General features: G+C 39.2%; 1 protein-coding gene across 5 annotated transcripts in view; it reads left to right on the top strand.

Annotated features, from left to right (window-relative positions):
- Positions 1-22511, top strand: part of LOC127431296 (poly [ADP-ribose] polymerase tankyrase-1) — a 158373-nt gene that overhangs the window by 111079 nt on the left and 24783 nt on the right. For 4 of the 5 annotated variants that reach the window (XM_051681681.1, XM_051681679.1, XM_051681680.1 and 1 more), the window contains 9 exons: positions 2747-2868; positions 4690-4781; positions 4913-4991; positions 9812-9983; positions 10536-10615; positions 12087-12232; positions 12418-12583; positions 16548-16767; positions 21940-22049. In XM_051681681.1, the coding sequence (XP_051537641.1) occupies positions 2747-2868; positions 4690-4781; positions 4913-4991; positions 9812-9983; positions 10536-10615; positions 12087-12232; positions 12418-12583; positions 16548-16767; positions 21940-22049 (1187 nt within the window). The remainder of the gene's footprint in view (positions 1-2746; positions 2869-4689; positions 4782-4912; positions 4992-9811; positions 9984-10535; positions 10616-12086; positions 12233-12417; positions 12584-16547; positions 16768-21939; positions 22050-22511) is intronic. The other variant, XM_051681678.1, reaches the window with a different exon arrangement.

Here is a 22511-nt window from a genome sequence, read left to right as displayed (position 1 = left end):
GTTTGAACCAATCCAGCTGTTGTGGTCCTTGATGGTTCTGTAGTCACTTAAGTTTTTTTTTAACTTTTCCCTACACTGTTGGTAGATAGGTCTGGTGGTAGCCGTGTGCTGCCAACAGCTGAGACACTTCCTCAAAGACATTTACGTTTCGCGTCATTTCGTTCGTCGCTAACGAGAGGAACATCTGTTCCTCGTTTATTGACCACGGCGTTGTTTTGCGCACAGCCATTTCTTTGTACAATTCAAAAGTCGCATGAACATATGATATTGCTGTCACTGTTGCTAACTTTAAAACTAGCGGGTTGATGTCCCGTGTCGCAAATCCAGTGACTCTGGTAGTGATGATTCTCTCTGACCAATCAGTGATCTGCAGGGTTTTGACGTCACATTTAGTGTCGGCTCGGCTCGCTTGGAACCTTGACCGAGGTGGTACGAAAAAAGTATCAGGTACCAGGTACTATCCACAGTGGAAAACCCCCAAAAAGCGAGCAGAGCAGAGTCGAGTCGAGCAGTACCGTGCAGTGGAAAAGCCCCATAAATGTGTAAAATTGTGACTCTGTGGTGCTATCAAAATATTCCTTTGTTGGTTAAGTGGCCTATCAAGCCCGACACAGCAGCATTGGCTTATCCAATAGCGTGAATTTGGGGTGGTTAGATGGGGGTGTTTTCTGGAATCTGTTTGAAAACTTGCTGCTTGGTAATGCTAGTGGCACAGAAATGACACATTTCTGCTGTATCCTCCTGAGACCCGAGCATGACTGCTGTGTGCATTTTCCATTTTCCGTTTCCCTTTTTGATTTGCACCTATTAAACAGGCAAAAAATAAACATTCTAGTGAAAATAGTTTTCCTAAAATTGTATGTCCACATATGTGAACAGTGGGACTAAGTTGTGAAATTTTAAATAATACCTAGCTTTACAAAGCTTTTTTCCAGGAGTGTTGGTTATTCATGTTTTTGAGATGTTATAGACATTACAGCTGATTTTCTGTAAAGCTGAATAAACACTTCTTATTCAAAGTAATGGCCAGCATCATCAAATCACTGACAACCATGTTAAAATAAAATTTTGCATTATAAAATTCTGAATCTATATACTAATTATCATTGTCCCATGTCTGCCAGACATTTTGATTGGTCCAAACATAAGCTGCTGCCTGAACATTTGGTCAGATTTTAGGAGTAAATGCACTTTGCTGCATGAAGCCTCTGAAAGCATCTTTTATTTTCAGCTTTTGGATGAACACATTGATTCTCAGTGTGAAAATGCACAGTAAATATATAGGAATGCATTTACTAATGTTAATGAATAGAACTGTATTGCACAGAGATAAAAAATACAAAATATAATAAAATTTATATTAAACTGAGGCGAAATTACTCACAGATGTGTTAATGTTGAAAGTTATTCAAAATAACATGTTTTTTCAGCTTTTGAGGGAATAAGGTCCCATTTTCCACATATGTAGACTCATGAGCGCGCTGACGCACGAAAAATGAATGGATTTTTTTAAACGCCATATCAAACGAAACTAGAGACAATACTCTTTACAACAAAAGAGGTTACAATCAAAAAAACGTAAAGAGGTTTCTTATTACCAGAGGTACTTTTGTTGGCACTGTGCCCGTAGGAGTGCCTCACGGAAATCGATGTTATGATGTTGTCACGTGACGCGGTGCCCCAGAAGTTTAACCCTTAAAATGTCAGTGTAGAGTGTTGAGAACAGCATTCAGACAGTTTAAATTAATTTATGCGTTGCGTATAGCGAAGCCAAAATACAACATCCACACGTGGATGCGGAGTCACACAAGGTTATTGAACGTTTGTATCCCTGTAACTGTTCATTAAAGTAAAAAGGCACTTGAGACTGTGCTATATTGTTATTAGGGTGTTATTAGGCACAACACGCACTGATGCTATCCCTTTTGTCATGATGACTATATTTACATTTTAGCATGGCTTCAAGTGCCCTACTGCTTTTTTTAAAACCATCTAAAACATTGAGGCATAAGAGTAATGTAAAGGCAATAGACCAGGATCTTTCAACATTGCTTAGCATAAGTTGCATCAAAGCCCATTTAACACATTCCTCTCTTTCAGTATGCAATTGTAAGTTATAAGCAGAATGGCTCTGATTGTTCCTGACACATTCTTCCCTGGCACTGACACAGATACCTCAAGGTTTAGAGAAAGATGGCTTTAAAAGTTCAATATTCTCAGTGTGCTGATGAGGTTGGCTGGCAATATTGTTAAATATTTTGCCTGTGAATTCTCCATCTGGCTTCTACCAGTGTTCGCTGGAGTGATGCAGTTTTTACAGAAACATTTGTTGTTAAATATTTTCCTTTGTGGGATTTGTGTTTGGGTTGGAGTCTGTGCGAGTGTATATTTTAGGAGACAAACACTTGTAGTTTTCCTCCTTTGAAAGTCTCTTTGGAGAACAGTGAACATGAGAACATGTACATTTAGATGGAACAGTGCTCACTTGGTGCAGAGTGCTGTGCGCAAAAGCATAACAAATTGAATGCACGTGGGTATACGTGAAATTCATTAAATCAGGTCAAATGGGTCTGTTGCACATTGTAGTTATCCTGACTCTAATTTTTGCTGCCATAAAGCCAGATTGCATTATAGCTGTGAATCTTCAATTACTTTTTTTTCACGCTTTGTCTTGACGAATTATGTCTTCCACTGGCTTCTGTCAGAGCTTCTTGCATCATCTCTCTAAATATTCTCTTTTTTCCAGATGAGTTTAAGGGCCACTCTCTGCTCCAGGCGGCACGGGAGGCAGACATGACAAAAGTGAAGAAAAGTCTGGCTCTGGAGATCATCAACTTCAAGCACCCACAGACACAGGAGACAGCACTGGTGAGCTCCAACCGATCCACTTCAATGCTGCACAGCTAAGATATCAGGATGAAAGCAAATTTATAGTTATACCCCATAATGAAAAAAGTCATCATTTACTCAAGTAGGGCTGCAACAACTAATCGATAAAATTGATCATTATCGATAATGGAAATCATCGACAACAAATTTTATTATCGATTAGTTGGATATTTGCAGTGAGCACGGAGAAGCTCCATCAGCTATGTCACTTTACAGCCCAGTGAAAAATGCGTTGCATGATCAAACTCGTTTGAAAAACGGAGACTAGTTGAGCGGAAAAAACCCGACCCAAGTTGACCAGCGCAAGAGAGCATGCAGTGTTCTTTGAACACTTCAAAGAAGATCGTAATGATATATAACAATAGTAATAATCAAATCAGGTGCGTATTTCCGCATATTTCGCAAAACATTTGTTTTGTTTTTTAAACCACGAGAGTCTCTGTTAAACTTCACTGAGCAAGCAAGCGCTCGCATCCGCATCAATCAAACGGATCGCAATGGAGAAAGGGACCGCAATAATTTGTATTAAACTTGTGCAACATCGTAGAGTACCTCGATTTCAGTTTCAATGTAATCAATTGTGCAACTTTCATGGATATCACTCTGATGTCTCAGAGGTCAAGGTGTGCTGGTTTTTGAAGTGTTTTAGATGATTTCTCTTCATCATGCAAGCGCATGTAATACAATGAGCAACGATGCTATTTTCAGTGCGAGAGTGAATTTGCACTGCATTTACAGATGATTGTACTATATTAAACTGTATATAATACTGAATATAATGTATAATAATACTAAGGGTCCTGGTATTTGATAGTCCTCCTGATAATGCCAAATGTAATGTCTGATTTCACCAGTTTGTACCATGGTAAACATTATTTTACTGGATAAACATTCACATATTTTTGAAAAGACTAGTTTAGAAACATGTTATCAGTGATAAATACTATTTTAAAACTAACAGTATAAATTTAAAATACTTAATATATGTAATCATTGACTGTGTATAAGCATACTGTATGTATGTAACATAATTATGTATTTTTCAACTGGGCAGAAATTCAGATTAATGAAAGAAATAATCGAAGATTAATCGATTATCAAAATAATTGTTAGCTGCAGCCCTATACTCAACCTTGTTTCATACCAAGCCTGTATGACTTTCAAAAGGAGAAATTTTGAAGAATGTTCCTGTCGCTCGTTTACATTCAAGTACAGTGAATGGGGACTATAGTTTTCAAGTTTTAAAAAGGATGCAAAAGCACCATAAAAGTGGTATATATGACTTGTGTGCTATATTTTAAGTCTTCTGAAGTCATACGATAGCCTTAGGTAAGAAATGAACCAAAATTCATGTTGTTATTCACTGAAAATCTTGATATCCACTAAGCTCTCCTTGGTATGTTCATGAGTTGTTCAGACTGTTTTTTTTTTAAACTGGATTAACTTTCTTAGATGATGACAGAATTTTAATTTGTGTGTGAACTATTCCTTTTACAGGCTTCCCATGGCCATGGAACACTTCAAAAATGTGGAATATCTTAAAATAGTGATTTCCAGGCTGGAAAAATAATGGAAATTATTCATTTAATTTCTCTAGTGAATATAATGTTTCTAGTTATACTCTATATCTAAAATATTTTATTGGCCAGAAATGAGTAGTGAGTGCAATCTCTAAAATTATTTTAAAAATCCTTATTCAGTAATCACGTACAACTGGAAAATTAATGGAAAATATTGGAAACTAATTTTTCAAAAGGCTTTAATGAATTCTGTTACATTGACCTGTATCTTATATTTCAGCACTGTGCGGTTGCCTCGCCTCATCCGAAAAGAAAACATGTCACTGAACTGTTGCTACGGAAAGGAGCCAATGTCAATGAAAAGAACAAAGAGTGAGTGAATGTGCCCGTTACATGTTGAAGTTGCAAACATTTGTCCCCTGGAGATTCATGCGAAGGTCTTTCTCGTGATCTTCCTGTGCCCCTTGCTGTCTCACTTTATTATCTGTTCTCTCCCTATGCAGCTTCATGACACCTCTCCATGTGGCGGCAGAGCGGGCACACAACGACATCACGGAGGTGTTGCAGAAACACGGGGCGAAGGTAAACATCTGTTTCTGCATCAGCACACGTCATACTCCCTGCATGTTTCCTCTAGTTCCCTTCAGAGATGCAAAACATCACGCATCACGCATCCTCACACACAGATCACACATCTGACACACTGCAGTCCTCCTCTCAAAGCTCAAAATATTCTCTAAAAGCAATAATTCACTAAAAACGAAAATTCTGTCATAATTTACTTACCCTCATGTCGGAACACACTTCACCCTTAAAGGTACAGTATCAAAATGGCATGTTTCATTCTACGGGTCAAAGAGAATGGAACCCTGTCATGTCAAATACATTTTCGATGCAAGTAACCTTAAGTAACAAAGTGGGGAAATATATAAAATGTTTCAAGCTGGGAAAGATCAGTTCAGTGGAGCAGCATTTCTGTCACATTTAACTCTGTGTGCTGTTGAGTCATCACGTTCAAGCTGCAACAGGAGAAAAATTTACATGGAACATTGCTAACGCAGCAAAAGTGTATTCATTTCAATTTTTTCTTAGAGTAATATGCCTGCTTATCAGTGGTTAAGATAATTGGATGAGATTGAGCTCATCATCAGTATAGAGGGCATTGCTAACATCTTCGTAATTAACGACCAAACATCATCACCCCTTTCACATTAAAGGAATAGTTCACCCGAGAATGTAAATACTGTTATCATTTACACACCCTCATGCTGTTCCAAATCCGTATGACTTTATGTGGAACACAACGAGAAAATTTGAAGAACGAACTGGCCACTATTTTACATGCAATTCCAATTAATGGGAACTGGAGCTTTCAAGCTTCAAAAAGGATGCAAAAGCACCATAAAAGTACCATTAAAGGGATAGTTCATCCAAAATGTTTATTCTGTCATCATTTACTCACCCTCATGCCATCCCAGATGTGTATTACTTTATTTGTTCGGCAAAACACAAATGAATGTAAATGAATTTACATTTTTGGGTGAACTATTCCTTTAAAGTGAAAAGTATGACTTAAGTCACAGGATAGCCTTGTGTGAGGAAAGGACTGAAATTTAAGTCATTTTAAGGTGAATAATTGATAACAACAGTTTCATTTTTGGGCAAACTGTATAAGATACTCTTTGTCACATAAATCACATCTTTTGAGTCTTTTGAGTTGCTATTTCGTTGAAAGCAGAAATGTTATAGTTATTTAAAACAAACTAAAGGCCAAAATATACTTTGGTTTTCCATGTGCAACTACGTCTGTCAGGAATGTCTGCATGCTGCGCAGTTTTGGAGCCTCGCATTCCTGTATACGTCTGGGCGCATCGTCTGTGCATGCGCCTGGAGTTGACTGTACTGAAGAGAATCACAAAGCAGTTGTAGTGTGCATGTGTCAAATATGTTTGTACAAGCTCGTGGCCAAAAGAGTATATTTTGAAAGACTAGAGTGCTCGACCGTGCACAAGATGTACTGGCTCGCATAAAAAAGTTTAGCTTTGATAGTTAAAGTAAACTGTAAGATTTTGCTTTGTATTTAAAGCATAACCTTACAGTTATTTAAACCTCTTCTGCGTGTTGGACTTGGCGAGTCACTTGAGCAGCTGTTATTTTTCCTCTATAAATTTTTCAAGGTAAATCTTGCTCCCTTGAGAGGGTAGTATCAGTGGGTATGGGTAAGCAGTATTTTCAATGAAACTGAATAGGTTAACAGCCTGGCTGCCTCAGTCACACAGCCGGGCTGTGTCAGAGAAACTGGAGGCCATTTACAAGCTACATCAGTCATGTCATTACCTCTCCAGTGCAGAGAGGGGTAAAAGACTTCCAAATCAATGGAGCTCTTTCAGAGAGCCAAATCAGATAAGCATCGACAAACTGATCAGGCATTCAGCTACCACCTTGGCTGAGAGCATCAGGGCTGATCAGCTATTCTTCAGCAGCAAGACGAGGGTAGCCGATACGCTTGTAAATAATCTCATCCACCGTCTGCCGCCTTTGTTCAAGCCGGGAGTATATCTAAAGGGCCTCCCTGTTCATCAAATTTGTGTGTCCTACTTTCATGCACGGTTGCATTATCCAGAGGTCTTCTTCACTGATGCTGCCTTGAGCAGCTTGGTTTTTTTTAAAGATCCCAGCTCTTCTGCATTATTCATAAATCAGAGATGGTCTGCTAAAACTCCAATTTCATCATTCTATTATCCATGTCCATCTGTTTCAATACGAACCTGTGGAAACGCATCCGATCTTTAACTGGTGTTGCGACCCAGCTCGCGGCCAAACTTCAGTGGCCGGATCGCCATCAGACTTAATTGACATTAATGGAGTGGATAATTAGTCAGGCTGGAGGTTCAAATAAAAGAGGCTATTGTCACTAGTGTGTTTACAAAGCATGTGGGAAAATTGTTAACAGATGGTGCAGTAGCATTGTGTTAATAAACGGACCAGGAAGCAAGAAGAATAAAGCCATCTAAAGTAAACACATCAGCTGATGTGTGAATGAGAAAATCAGCTGATGCTTTGCACTTTTCTTTTTCTTTTTTTTCATATCAGATTCAAATCCATCTAGTTGTTTTTAGTCAAACAATAATAATAATAATACAAATAAAAAATAAAAAAAATGCATGCAATCAGATTTTTGGAAATTTGTTTCATTATGTCCTGTCAGTTTGGACTGGGTATTTTTCCAACCCTTTGGACTTTTTTTAAATTTTTTATTATTCTTTCATTTAGGAAATGAAATTTTTTGCATTACAATCAATTCTCAGTACTATATACTGTAGCTGTGCCCATCATGTGACGTAGCTGTGTGGTCACTGGTTTTCAAAAAGGCAGCAAAAATTATTTTCTGACATATCTGACTTAAATCTGTTTAGTTGTAGTCTGAACAGCACAAAAAGTTAAAACGAAAATCAGTTTTAAGAAAACCCATACAGGGGGCCTGGGTAGCTCAGTGAGTAAAGACGCTGACTACCATCCCTGGAGTCGCAAGTTCAAATTCAGGGTGTGCTGACTGACTCCAGCCAGGTCTCTTAAGCAACCAAATTGGCTGGTTGCTAGGGAGGGTAGAGTCACGTATGGTAACCTCCTCGTGGTCACTATAATGTGGTTCTCGCTCTCGGTGGGGTGCATGATGAGTTGTGTGTGGATGCCGCGTGGAATAGCGTGAATCCTCCACATGCACTGTTTCCGTGGTAACGCGCTCAACAAGCCACGTGATAAGATGCGTGGATTGACGCTCTCAGACGCGGAGGCGACTGAGATTCGTCCTCCGCCACCCGGATTGAGGTGAGTCACTATGCCACCACGAGGACTTAGAGCGCATTGGGAATTAGGCAGAAAATAAAAAACCCCATACAGTCAACTTTTTATCATGTTCGAGATTTGAAATTAATATTGGATTTTTGGAAATGTGTTTTGATATGATTGGATTTCAAGTTATTTCATCATTCAAGATACAGTTAATGTAGTGTCATACTCACTACTCAGTGCACAGTAGTGTATATACACTCACCGTGCACTTTATTAGGAACACAATGGTCCTAATAAAGTGCCCAACATGGTGTATTGCTGTTGTAGCCCATTTGCCTCACATATTGTGCATTTTCAGATTTTATTCTGCTCACTACAGTTGTGGTTATCTGAGTTACCATAGCCTTTCTGTCAGCTTGAACCTGTATGGCCATTCCCCGTTGACATCTCTCATCAACAAGGTGTTTCCTTCCGCAGAACTGCCGCTCACTGGGTGTTTTTTTTTTTTTTTTTTTTTGTACCATTCTGAGTGGACTTTAGACACTTCTGTGCATGAAAATCCCAGGAGATCAGCAGTTACAGAAACAATAAAACCAGCCTGTCTGGCACCAACAATCACGCTACGGTCAAAATCACTGCAATCACATTTTTTCCCCATTCTGCTGGTTGATGTGAATATTAACTGAAGCTTCTGAGCTGTATCTGCCTGATTTTTATGCATTGCACTACTGCCACACGATTGGCTGATTAGATAATTGCATGAAAAAGTAGGTGTGCAGGTGTTCCTAATAAAGTGCTTGGAGAGTGTAGATGTGGCGTTTTTCCTCATTTTTGCTCACTCTTTCCCCATTTAGTGAACTATGTGCCATTCACTATGTAGTGAATTGTGAGTCAATAAGTCACAACTCCCTTTCCACACTGACAACTACTCTATAGTTGTTGAAGAAGAAAGTCTCCTGGAATCTGACATTTTCGTTATCATTACATTGGCAAAGACCACTGGACATTGACTGCACTGTCAGGAAAAAATGGATCTCACTTCATCACCGTGAACCAAGGAGCTCTAAAATACAGTGCAAACATTCATTCCTAAAGTTTAGATTAAATTTTGTTTTTTTTATTTGCATTTTTTTTGTCTGTGTGATGGATTTAAATATGGTAGAATGTGTTAAACAGAGCTGAGAGTAAATAAAAAAAAGTTTGAAAGCATAATTAAATTTGCCTATATATATAATAAAATATAAACACAAGTGGTGGGGATTTGCATAACTTTATGAATGACAAGCATTTCAATTCTGCAAAAATCTTTGCAATTTTTCAGCCACAGATTCCGTGTGGCCTGCACATACACTCAACCACACAAAATACACAATTATGTACTTGGTCCCTTTCTTTCTTCCCTGTGCAGAGCTGATAGTCTTTGAAGAAGTGCAGAAGTTTCCCAAGGGCTTGTCTGATTAATTCATGTTTGTGTTAATTTGAAAACAGGCCAAGTTTACTTACAGCTCAATCCTTCTCGGTGGGCTGCTTTCAGCTTTGCCCTTCACTGATCAGTGAAGAGAAGGGGATTTTACTCGTATTTTTCCAACCCTTTCTGTGTGCGTTTATAGATGAATGCTGTTGATACTCTGGGTCAGACGGCATTGCACAGGGCAGCTCTGGCTGGACACTTGCAGACGTGCAGACTTCTGTTGAGTTATGGAGCCGATCCCGCCATCGTCTCCCTACAGGGCTTCACAGCTGCACAGATGGGCAATGAAGCCGTACAGCAAATACTGACCGGTATGAACTGCATGTGGGGGTTACGTGTGAATTGAGGCTTCTGTTATAAAATCTTAAGTTTTGTATTTATTTTTAACAGTTTTTAGATAGTGAGTGGGTTATCTGAACAATAAGCTGACTAATTGGTCTTAAGGAAGACCTGTATAATTAGGCTGGTTTAGCCTCTAGTCTATCAGACACTAGAAGCATTTCTTATGGGTCATTCCATTAAGACACTTTTTGTTATGTTCAGCTGGATGGAGCATAACAGATGGAACAGGATAGTGCTTTAAAGGCGATACATTTTAGAGATGCCATTTCGGACAGTTTTAGCACGGTAAAGCTCATTTTGCTGACAGCATGCTACAACCCTTTCCAAGAAGTTGCTTCTTTACATTCATCCCATTTAAAGCACTGCTGCGCAAAATATTAAAGCTAAAACTAAAAATTTGAATGAAAATCTAGATAAACTAGTCGACCTCACTAACCATCCTGACATTTGTTTAATTGGCCTTTGATGTTCATTTAAAGTTGCGGAAATTTACTATTTTTTTTTTTTTTTTTGTCTATTAGAAAACATTCCAGTGAGGAACTCAGACGTGGACTACAGACTCTTAGAAGCAGCAAAAGCAGGAGACTTAGACACTGTGAAGGTAAGATGCCTTTTATTTGAAACTATGGGGGATATAACATTGCAGAAAGAAATTTGGGCTGTCTTTGTTCCTTATCTTTGTGAGGAACTTTGTGAGAAAAAAAAAGTGTTTCAGATACTTTTAGAAATTGCCAAGGTCACAAAACAGCTCCAGGTTTCATGGGGATAAAAATATATTTGCAGTTATGGATCTAGAATTTTAACAGTAGTGTTTTAGATGAAAAAAATCGACTGGGCGTAGCTGCTTCATTACAGCCAAATAACTTTTCAAGGGTGCAGCTTGCAGCCCTTGTTCATATTCGCAACCTTGAGTGAGGTAGTCGATGTAGGGAAAACTCACCTTTGACACGGTGGGAGTGTCGGAAAAAAATGCTGAGCCAGCTCTATGCCCTGGACACACATACACAAACACAAAGTATCCTGTTACACAAAAGAGAGTGATTTAAGGCCAAAGTTTACTTTTTGCATTCCGGATCAGATCACGCATAGTATGCATAGCACAATTTCTGTCATCAGCACAGTATGAGCGGACTGTCCACATGTGCGGACCAGATTTTCTCATCATGCGGACAGTCCTTGTCTGTGCGCATCGCTTACTGTACTTAAAGTGTATCAAATCAGTTATAGTGCGCATACATTGAATAAATAAATAAAAAAGTGTACTTTGAAAGGCTGAGCACTCGACCGTGTTAGAGACGATCTGGCACGCGAAAAAATATACCAGAGCCTTTAGAAACAGATTATCTAAATGTCTGGATGGGATGAATGCCTTTTGATGCGATCAGATCCTCATTATCTGGATGCTTCATTATGCATAAAGTAATTTCAGATCAGAGCACCAATTAGAGTTTTGTCAGGCAATTAATCAGAATCTCCACTGCTGCCTGCTATATTTCTGGCCTGGCACCCTATAAAAGCAAATCAAATATTAATGAAATTAGTGCTTGTATTTAAATGCTCATCGTTGAAGTCAACTCGCTGTATTAGCTGTGGTTTAGGGGAGACAGGGGCTAGTTGTCACTTACAAAATGTATTTAATCACAAATGAAATGGAGTGATGATACTTAGCACATGCTCAGTAAAGTTCTCTCTCTGCCTAATCCATATAGTGGATTAATATAATTTATTTTTCCTTTTTTTTTTTTTTTTTTTTTTATCATTTATCTTTCACTCGAAATGGGGACGACTGTACCACTCTTGACTTGTTGTATTTTATTAGATACAGTGTATGGTCTAGTTTTAATCACTTTAAGTCTGTTGTCTAATGTTAGTTATTTTTGAAGCATAAATGTTTCTTTTGCATAAAGATGGAAGGTAGATTTATAGTATTCTTTGAGTTATGAAGGAATATGTAAAAATTTGTACAATTGCCCCTAGGTCTCCCTACTTGGTTTCTCTGTTTATTCAACAATGTAATGATGTTTTGGCTGCACCCCACAAGCACCCTCATGGTTTTGGTTTGTCTTGAACAGCAGCTCTGCTCCCCTCAGAATGTGAACTGTCGAGACCTAGAGGGCCGGCACTCCACGCCACTCCACTTTGCCGCTGGCTATAATCGCGTGGCCGTGGTCGAGTACCTGTTACACCACGGCGCTGACGTCCACGCCAAAGACAAAGGGTGAGCGAGACTCCCATCTGCTCTTTATCAGAAAATCTCCCTCTGTTGTTTCAGTCAGGTAGTCCTCATTAACAGTCAGCTCATGGGTTTCCAGCAGTAGGAGATAAACTGTAATCTTCCTGTCACTTTTTATCTCACTCTGTCCATCTCTTGTTCTCTATCTCTTTCTGCATTTCTGTTGTCAGAGGTTTGGTGCCGTTGCATAATGCCTGCTCGTACGGCCATTATGAGGTGGCAGAGCTGCTGGTCAGGCACGGAGCTTCGGTCAACGTGGCCGACCTGTGGAAGTTCACTCCACTGCACGAGGCAGCGGCCAAGGGCAAATACGAGATCTGCAAACTGCTACTGAAGGTACTACTACCCTTACCAGTCAGGGGTCAACAATAATGGTGGTCCGATTTCTCAGGGACAGTTTGAGAGTTTCGTGCCAGTTGATGGAATGGTCACTTGCCCTATTGGGCCAGCACTGTCTTATCACTAAGTTTCACGTTCGTTCATCATGTACATGAGGTTTGTATATTTAGCAAACTTAAACATTTGATTTTTGTTATTTCTTGAAAAAATGTTGTAGGCAGTTCTGCAAGTTTAATGTCCCAATGCTATGGATGAGGTTGCAAATCTTGAAAACATTATTTTGAATGGATTGAAAATGATAAATCACTGTGTGCCATGTTTTTCCAGGAAAAAGTTTTAAATGAGCTGCCATGGAGTTACATTATGCTGCCATGCACAGGCAAAATGCATTAACTACACATTGTATCAAAATTGAAACCTAATAATTAAAAATAATGATTTAAAAAGATTTTTTTTTTTTTTAAGTGCACCTATTATGATTTGTAAACATGCCTAATTTGGTTTTAAAGGTCTCATACAATAGATTTACGTGCATCCAAGGTCAAAAACACTTTAATTTGCTCAGTTTAAATTGCAGCATTGTCTTTTTTTCCCCAGTGTCAAAAACGACTCGTTCAGTGATCCGTTCTAAAGGATTCATTCTAAACTCCTCCTTTCAGAGAGCATACTCTGCTCTGATTGGTCAGATGTCCCAGTCTGTTGTGATTGGTCTACCGCTTACAGCACGTGTTGGAAAGGAAACGCCCAATACCATATCCGAGTTTCAGTCCCGTCTGAAAAAATGTCTGTTTTACCTTAACAATTTGAGCCCGAGTCCGATAGTGATACATCGGAAGATCAAACCGAACCACCATCGCAAGCACGACGAGAACAGGACGTTTCTCTGTAGTACGTTTATATGTAGTTTGACAATAACGTGAGTTAGCCGGTTAGCAGAGGCTAACAGAAACTTTGCAGACATTTTTACATTCATAAACAGCTATATAATACACTACATGAAAGGTAATATTTGAAAAACCATAATAGGTGCTCTTTAAAGGAAACATAACATTTCATGAAATAAATGTATTTCTTTCAGAAACGTAAAAATATTTAGCTCAAAATAAAATGTGTAATTTTTTGTGGTGGGGCCAGTGAAAATGTTGACCTGGTAGGAAAAAATCCTGCCAGTCCTGCTGGCTCATCACACACAGAGTTGCAAGAACACACACACACCTGAATGTTACTGCATCACGTCACTCAGCATACTTGTTAATTCAGGTGATATCACTTTTTCGAGACGTCTGTCACAGCCTGGAGTTGTTAAATGTTTTTTATCACTCTGTAAAGGTTTTAATTCTGTCTGCTTTCATTGTAATTCATGTTCCTGTCTACGAGAAGTGCTGCTTCAAACCTCTTCAAACAAACATCTCACTTTGTGGAAGTGCTGAAGTTTTCTTAGTTCTTGTATTAGAAACTGCATGAAAATAATTTGCATCTAACACTGAATCTAAATCTGTATAATGATTAAGAAGGTGTCATGTAGAGCTCAGTTTTGACACTAATTCCCTGATTAATTTTTTCTTCTAATTATAAATGAATTCACTTAGCTGCTTAGGAAATTATTCGGTTAGGAAACTTTCCATTACAGTAATTTTTTTTTTTAACCCTTTATCTTGATGCATTGCTAAAATATTCTGTGTTCAATACAAGTTAAGCTTAATCGACAGCATTTGTGGCATAATGTTGATTACCATAAAAATGTATTTTTACTCATTCCTAAAGTGAGCCACTTTGATGGAAGTGAAAGGGGCCAATTTTTGTGTAGTTTTGGAGGCAGAAGTTTGAAGCTTGTAAATGTATACAGTAAAAGCACTTACATTAATTTGTCTGTTAAAATGCGTGTATTATTTGAGCTGTAAAGTTTTTATGGTCATTTTAGGGTTTACCGCGTTATGGCAACACAGTTGTAAATTTGTGTAGAATTTTACACAGACGGGGATAGTAGTAAGAGTTTTTTTTCACACTGTTTACATCTTGTGGCTATACTTTTGAAACAGTGAGTATTTTAACATTTACAGATTGGCCACATTCACTTCCGTTGTAAGTACTTCATTGTAACCCAGATTTGTTTTTTCTTTTTTTAAAGAAAAGGTTGGACAAGTCGAAATGTTATAATAATTTTTGTGGTTATCAACATTATGCCACAAATGCTGTTAATTGAGCATAACTTGTATTGAACCTAGAATAATCTTTAACTTAAACATTAGGGCCCTAACCATTAAATTAAATGACATTTCATTTAACATTGGTACAAAACAGATCATTATGTGAACTGAGTTTGCTTAAAGGTGAAGGGTGTAATTCCTGCGCAACTAGCGTCTGTCACCGTGGCACTATCGTCCCACGTGTCTTGTGTTTCGTTGTCTTTGTGTGGGTGCACGGTTTTGGTTGTTTTCCCTGCCGTGTGCTCTTTGGTCTGTCTCGTTTCATGTCTGGAGTATGGTGTCTGGGTCCTGACTTCCTGTCTGTTTTGGTTGGTGTTGGGACCCGGACACTCACGCTCCATGTTCTGTCTGTTATTGACGTGGGTGCATCGCACTTATGCCATCTTGGCAGCATCCACTCGCGTCAATAGTTCATGTCCGTATCTCGCGAACACGGGTACGCCTTGCGTCGCGCTCACGTTGCGTTGCGCTGTGCTGTGCTGCGCGCCTGGGTCGCGAGCTGTCTTCATGTTGTGCTGAGGTCACTTCGATCTAAGGTGTCGGGTTTGTGTGTGTGGCCGAACTCTCGCACAGGTGTCCTGTCTTGTTTTTGTCTCCTGTTGCGTGCATTGCGTGGTGTTTGCCTCGCAATGTATGCACAGGTTTCGTTTAGTGTGAGAATGCATGGCATCGCTTTGTTTGCCATTGCTATGCAGTCTCTCATTTTGTTTGTCAGTTGATATGGGCATATATTGCCTCATTGTCTTGGCGTGTGCGCTCATGCCATTCGGGTTTTCCGTTGTCTTGTGAGAGCACGTGGCTTTGTTTTGTTTTTGTTTCGCCGCTTCGCTCTCTTACGTCATACCCCGCTTCCTTGTTTGCCCATTGTTAGTTTATTAGTCACACCTGCCCTGTCTTGTTAACCTGTTGATTTCTCTACCTATTTTAGTCTCCTCGTGTGTGCTGTCCAGTGCCAGTTCGTCTTGTGTGTTCAGTCTTTCTCGTTTTGGTCCTGTTTCATCCCAGCCCGGTCCGGTCGGTCCTGTGCCCCATTTTTCCTACCCCTACCTGGATTATTTGCTTTGTGTTTTTCCCCTTCGGGGTTGTTTGTTTATTTTTCCCCCATGTGGGAGTTTATGTTGGTTTTTGTTTTTTATAAATAAATCCTATTTTCAACTCTACGTTTGGGTCCTGCCTCTGACATCTTCGTGATAGCGTCATTAAACAGAATAGCAAAAATAATGAAAACACTCCATCCATCTTCTGTTGGTTTTCCAACCATATAGCACCACCCCAAAATTATTTCTATTGCTTGAGCCTTTGTTGCTTGGCAGGATGCTTAAACAAACAGACAACAATGGATAATTCAGAGCAAGGTGTCATCCTCACTACAAATAAAATAATTTTTTGTGAAAATATTGTCATTCTAATATTCCCATCTTAATATTCTCATCCTCTGAATGTAGTAGTAGATTACATGATGGATCTTGGGATTTCTAGAGTCAAAATCAGAACCTGCCGAGCCCTTGTGACTGTGCCGCATCACATTTTGTCAAAATTGTAGAAATCAGATCTCTTAGACATTACCATGTGTGTATGTTCAACACATTTGGCTAAGAATTCTCAATTTCATTGTTGGTGAATTTACCGCATATAGCATTTTTATGGCAGTAAAATACCCTAGCAAGGTCTCAGGTGAGGGTTAGATACTGTGCTATGTCAGCCTTAAGTGCTTCTCTGGGGATCTGTGCTCAGTGTCATTTTCTCCCCTTTAGCATGGAGCAGACCCCACCAAGAAAAATCGGGATGGAAACACTCCATTGGACATGGTGAAGGAGGGAGACACAGATATCCAGGACTTGCTGAGAGGAGATGCGGCGCTTTTGGACGCCGCCAAAAAAGGCTGCCTGGCCCGGGTCCAAAAACTGTGCAGCTTGGAAAACATCAACTGCAGAGACACACAGGGACGCAACTCTACTCCCCTGCACCTGGCAGGTAATGAAAAATCATTTGCATCTTTCCAAGCCATCCCATTTAACACAGAAATGAGAGCACTTCTCTCTTTCAAATGGAAAAATCAAGCTGTAACACCATCCAGAGAATTGTGTCTCTACAAAAGCTGTGAAGCATGTGTGTAAGATATCTTCCCACCCCAGAAGCGAGGCAAGGAACCCCTGTCAGAAAGAAAAGGGGCCATGTTGAATTAAATCTTGGCTCTCATCCCTTTTTGAGCTCTATGTAAGCCTGGCTCCTAGGCAGGGATTCAAAAGCTTCTCTGTCAAATATTAAATCTGTCTAAGACATCCACACCGTTCGTAACGTCACCGACATTTACATGCACAACTATGTTCTCAATATGGCTCATGTCCTTGATAAAGTCTTTTTCGGAATAAGCTCTTTATGTGAGCCTTTCACATTCTATATAGGGGTGTTCTTGTTTTTGTGAGAACACATTGAGAATGGAATGGTTTTCAGTGCTGACCAATAGCATCAATCGATCAAAGGTAAACAGACCACACCAAATGACTTTCTAGAATGTATCTTTTTGTGACTATTGAATAAAAAACTATAGGAACTATAGAATAATCAAGTTAAAGTCTTATTCAGTCATGCTGAGTAAGAGTATTGAGTGTAAAATATGTAGAATAGTCATGGACTAGCAGTTAGTGCACATGCTCCGACACATTGAGCTGTGATGCCCACACAGGCGGCACAAGTTTGAATTCACCCCTCTTCTCTAAAATTTCTTGTACTCTCCAAAAAAAGTGCAAAACATGTAAAAGAGTATGGAATAAAATGTTGTGTCAATTATTTATAATTGATGGATGAACATGCATTTTGTTCAGACTTGTTGTTTATTAAATAATCTCACGTGTAATTGTAGGGTTGGGACTAGAACTGGCTCTTATTCAGAACTGGTTCCATGTTTTTAAAAATACGGGTCCGAATGTTTTTTTTTTAATTTTTTTTATGACTCTTGGTTTAGTCAACGGTTCTTAAATGTGCATTCTTCTGCCGATGTGGACTCAGCTCTGTGTTAAAATACTTGTATGAGCCACTTCTTTGGAATCTACTGTACAAAACTGATTCCCGAACAATTGACTCATATATATTTTTTTGTTGTTTTTTTGTGAATCAAAAAAGCACCGTCCTCTCAGTTGTGCAGCATTTGGCTGAATCTGAGCAGACGGTATAGCCCTAAACACTTAAGAATTCATCCTGCTTCTTCTGTCAACAGTTGTATCTTCAATAAATCCCAGTGACCCAGTTCCACTGGTGGCCATACCTGCCCATGTCATAACACTGCACCAATCATGTTTCATAGATGTGGTGTGCTTCGGGTCATTAGCCGTTCCTTCCCTTCTCCATACACTTCTCTTCCCATGATTCTGGTATAGATTTATCTTAGTTTCATCTGTTCAAGAAAATTGTTCCAGAACTTGGCAGGCTTTTTAGATGACTTTCTGGCAAAGTGTAATCTGGCCTTCCTTGAGGCTCACTAGTGGTTTGCACCTTGTGGTAAACCCTCTGTGCTTAAGTCTTCTCTTGACTGTAGACTTTGACAATGATATGCCTACCTCCTGGAGAGTGTTCTTGACATTACTGATGTTGTAAAGTGGTTTTTCTTCAACAAGGAAAGAATTTTTGTGGTCGTCCAGGCCTTTAGGTATTGCTGAGCTCACCAGTGTGTTCCTTCTTTTTAAGAATGTACCAAATTGTTGATTTGGCCGCTCCCAAGGATTCTGTTATCTATCTGACAGATTAATTTTTTCAGCCTAATGATGGCCAGCTTGCTGGCATTGACAGCGATTTGGACCTCATAATGAGGGTTTACAGCAACAGCTTCCAAATGCAAATTCTGTTTTGTAAATCAGCTCTAGAACTTTTAAATGCTTATGTTTTAATGTAATAACCTGGAAACAACCCACACCTGGCCATGAAACAGCTTCCCAGTCGATTATCCAATTACTTTTGAGCCTCTGAAAATGGGGGGTCTGTGTATAAAAGAAATGCTGTAATAACTAAACCTTTCACCCAAATTGGATGTAAATACCTTCAAATTAAAGCTGGCTGTATGCACTTCAATAACATATTGATTGCTTCATTTCAAACCCATTGTGGTGACGTACAGTGCCAAAATTATGAAAAGTGTTGTCTCCCTGTCCAAATACAACTTGAGGGCACTGAACAGGCTTAAGAACAATACCCAGAAGCCTGAGGATGTTGAAAAGATCTGCCTCTTGCACTCTGAGTCCGGGGTGTGATTTTCATTTGCAGTACACTACAGCCATCTCAGTGACTCATAGCAGGACACGTGCTGCGTGCAGAACAGCGCAGACCAGCAAATGTCACTGAACAGATGGGCTGAGCGCTCTGGTCAGTCCATTTATCTTGCTTGGCCAGGCCAGCAGCAGGTGGGTTATGGCCCTAACCATCAGGCAGAGAAATAGGCACACACTCACACTCACTTTTACTTCAGCTAGCACACGTACACCATCTCCACCAGAGTGCAGTGGGCCATGACTAATGTAGTGCTTGTGACCCCTGCCTAGAGAACACGGCACTCATCAGCTGTTTGACTGCGGGAAGAATCGTAAGACGCTCACTGAGCCATTCGCTCTGACTGACTACATGGGATGATGCTTCACAACTTCATTACATCATGCTAACATACCATATCAAGTAGTCTTATCATTTAGCATAAACCTAACATTTATCATGATGTACATTTGACTAAACGACTTAAAGGAATAGTTCACCCAAAAATGAAAATTCATTTATTGACCATGTTGTTCCAAACACCTATGACTTTTTGCCTGTGATACACTGCCATGAAAAAAATAATTAAATATTGGCTCTGCATTCTCTGCAAATGTTTGTACAGAAAACATGGTAGGTTACGACGAAGCTAAAGGCTCCCCGGGGTAAAAGGCATCTTTAATTTCTACCAAAACACTAACTAGCATCAAAAACTTCCACAGGACTTTCCTCTACACGTCTGTCACTATGCACTGCAAAATTTTCCTGCTCTTTGAGGTCATTGTGTGTAATGTATAAAGTTTGATTTTGAGGTAATTTGTTTTAATATTTAACCATTTTAAAATGTTGCAAATTTATGTATACTTATTTATCATTTTCAATTTTGTTCAAGGTGATTATATCGGAAAACAAATTCAATAACTGTCCAATAAGTGAAAGGATAGTATTTGGGGTAAAAAGCCGACCTGTTGCATGGGCTAAAGGCCCCTATTAAACACATTGTTTTCTTAAGAGGGGCAATTAGATTTGTTATGAAAAATGTTCAAAGATCACAGTGACTGATCCAAACACAGTGGAGATTAATTTGTTAATAGAATACTTGAGATGTAATGAAATGTCAAATGTGATTGAAATGAACAAGAAATTATACACCCTTTTATGAAGTGGTTAATTTAAGCATTATCGTAATTTGTTACTCAAAAGGCATCTTGCTGTCCTAAAAATACATGCACAAGTTGACATTATGCCCTGTAACTATTGCCCTGGTATCAGTACTATATCAATATAACCCCCTTGGGGGCCTTTTACCCCATACCTGGCCACCTATTTTATTTTTTTGTTTATTCAAAACAACCTTCAGTAATTATATATTTTCACACAAATTATGATGCAATATTCAATTAAAATAATGTATTTCTTGAATCTTGATACACTTTGTGACCAGAAAAAAATAAAATTTTCCTTAAGGTGTGCCTTTAGCCCTGTTGTACCCTAAGTGGTTATAAACTATGTGATCAGAATTTTTACCTGCCCAAAACGAATAAGTACAGATTATTTCACAGACATAACTCAGAAAACAAAGTGGAATATACAGCTGTGCTCATAGATATCTAGTTAAGTCCCTCAAACAAAACTCTGAATGTCTTTCAAAGATTTGATGTCGCTAACCTTAAAAACATTAGCAAATCCAGTGATTATTTCATCCTCAAAATCCCCCGTAGCTTTCCAATACCATGTAAACACAACTTTATTTCTAGGTGGATGGATACTCCTGGAAGTTGCATAGAGTCATCCAATCAGAATAGAGCTTGCCAGATTGAGAAAGAAGCATCAGACAGTCAGTGAACGGTCTGTAGATGGTCTGAGAGCGTGCTGTCTGATCCTGGGACTAACCATGATATAAATGAGAAAAACACTGACTGTCTGATTGAAGATTTAAGGAGCTGAGAACAGGAAAGGTACAGCCAGACAGATGAGTGATCTGTGAGAAAGTAGTAAGAAATGCTGCTTTTGGTTAATGGAGAGCCTGCAGGAAGAGTTTGATGAGCACAGCGCTCACGGTTGAGTGTGTATATGTGAGATGGAGAACATGTTCTCATTAGTGAAGTTCTCAGGGCTAGGTTTGTGCATTATTAGAGGGCTGCACCCTGTAATGATGAGGGCTTTAATTAGCGACGGTCCTGTAGGCAGTCGTGTGTTGGGAACTCAGAGGAAGAGCAAAAGGAACCAAGGAAGACTGCTTGTTCAGTGGACCTAGTGAGTGTTTTTGGCCTAGTTTGCTTAAAGGAGAATGCTTAAAATCATGGTGTTTTTAGTGGGTCATTAGTGCAATCTTTCTGCTGGCCTCCAGTGGCATCATAATATAATACGTGATGTTAAAGCATATGAAGCATGTCTTTGTTTTCTATGCAAAAACACTTTCTCAAATCCCATTTGAATGTGCAGATTCAACTGTAAGCTGTTTGTAGGTAGAATTCATTGACAAATGTGGTGCTTTCAACATTAGCTAACCAGTGTTTTTTTTTAGCAGAACTGTCAACTTCTGGCTTAACCAGTGGCGTGAGTTTGGGGCAGAACTGTCTGTTTGTCCGAACATTGGTGGCAGTGTTTGGGAAGCCTGTTTGGTAACAAACATTTCTGCCATTTCTCTAGTGATGCAGAAATTAAACATTTCGCTTTTAAGGGTTTCAAAGATGAATCAGAAGAACTTGAAGCAGACCTTTCTGTAAAATGGCCAGTGCAATTTTGCCATTGATCTTCATGTTTTTCAGGTGTCAGTGTTTCAAAGTACCCTTAACACTGAAACGAACATGTGATATGGATAAATAACTTAAAATTTATACCAATTGGTTTGTGTCCTGATGTTATTGATGTTTATTTACATTTCTTTGCATCATTTCTCCACAGCTGGCTATAACAATCTGGAGGTAGCAGAGTACTTACTTGAACATGGGGCAGATGTCAATGCACAGGACAAAGGTGGCCTTATTCCCCTCCACAACGCAGCCTCGTACGGGGTAAGTGCAGTAAGAACTCCCAGTTGACACACATTCTATAGATTTGTCACAAAACCTAGTAAGCTGCCACCTTCAGTAGGGATGCAAGGGTGTAATGGCATGATACTTATGCATCCATACTTATGCACTTAAGAAGCATAAAAATACTGTACATAAAATATTCCACTTTTAATCACACCAAACCATTTTTAGCAAAACTTTTTCAGTATTAAAGGAATTGTAAGTAAATTAATTATTAGCATTTCTCTTGCCTCACCTGCCATCTCCACTCTGCGAAGGGTACATGTGATGCTGATTTAGAATTTGGCCAAAAAAGGTATCTTAAAAGGCAGCCTTCACATGAACAACACTTATGATGCTTTATAAGGCTGCCTCAATAGGCAGCTGACTAGGTTTTGGAACAGAGCTCATATTTCAGTGTGACAGGGACCACATACAGACATCTGTTAAGTCAACACATGT

The sequence above is a fragment of the Myxocyprinus asiaticus genome, chromosome 40, assembly GCF_019703515.2.
Source record: "Myxocyprinus asiaticus isolate MX2 ecotype Aquarium Trade chromosome 40, UBuf_Myxa_2, whole genome shotgun sequence".
NCBI classification, from domain to species: Eukaryota; Metazoa; Chordata; class Actinopteri; order Cypriniformes; family Catostomidae; genus Myxocyprinus; species Myxocyprinus asiaticus.
Note: the sequence above shows the minus strand (reverse complement) of the source record. Positions and strands in the feature narration are given on the sequence as shown.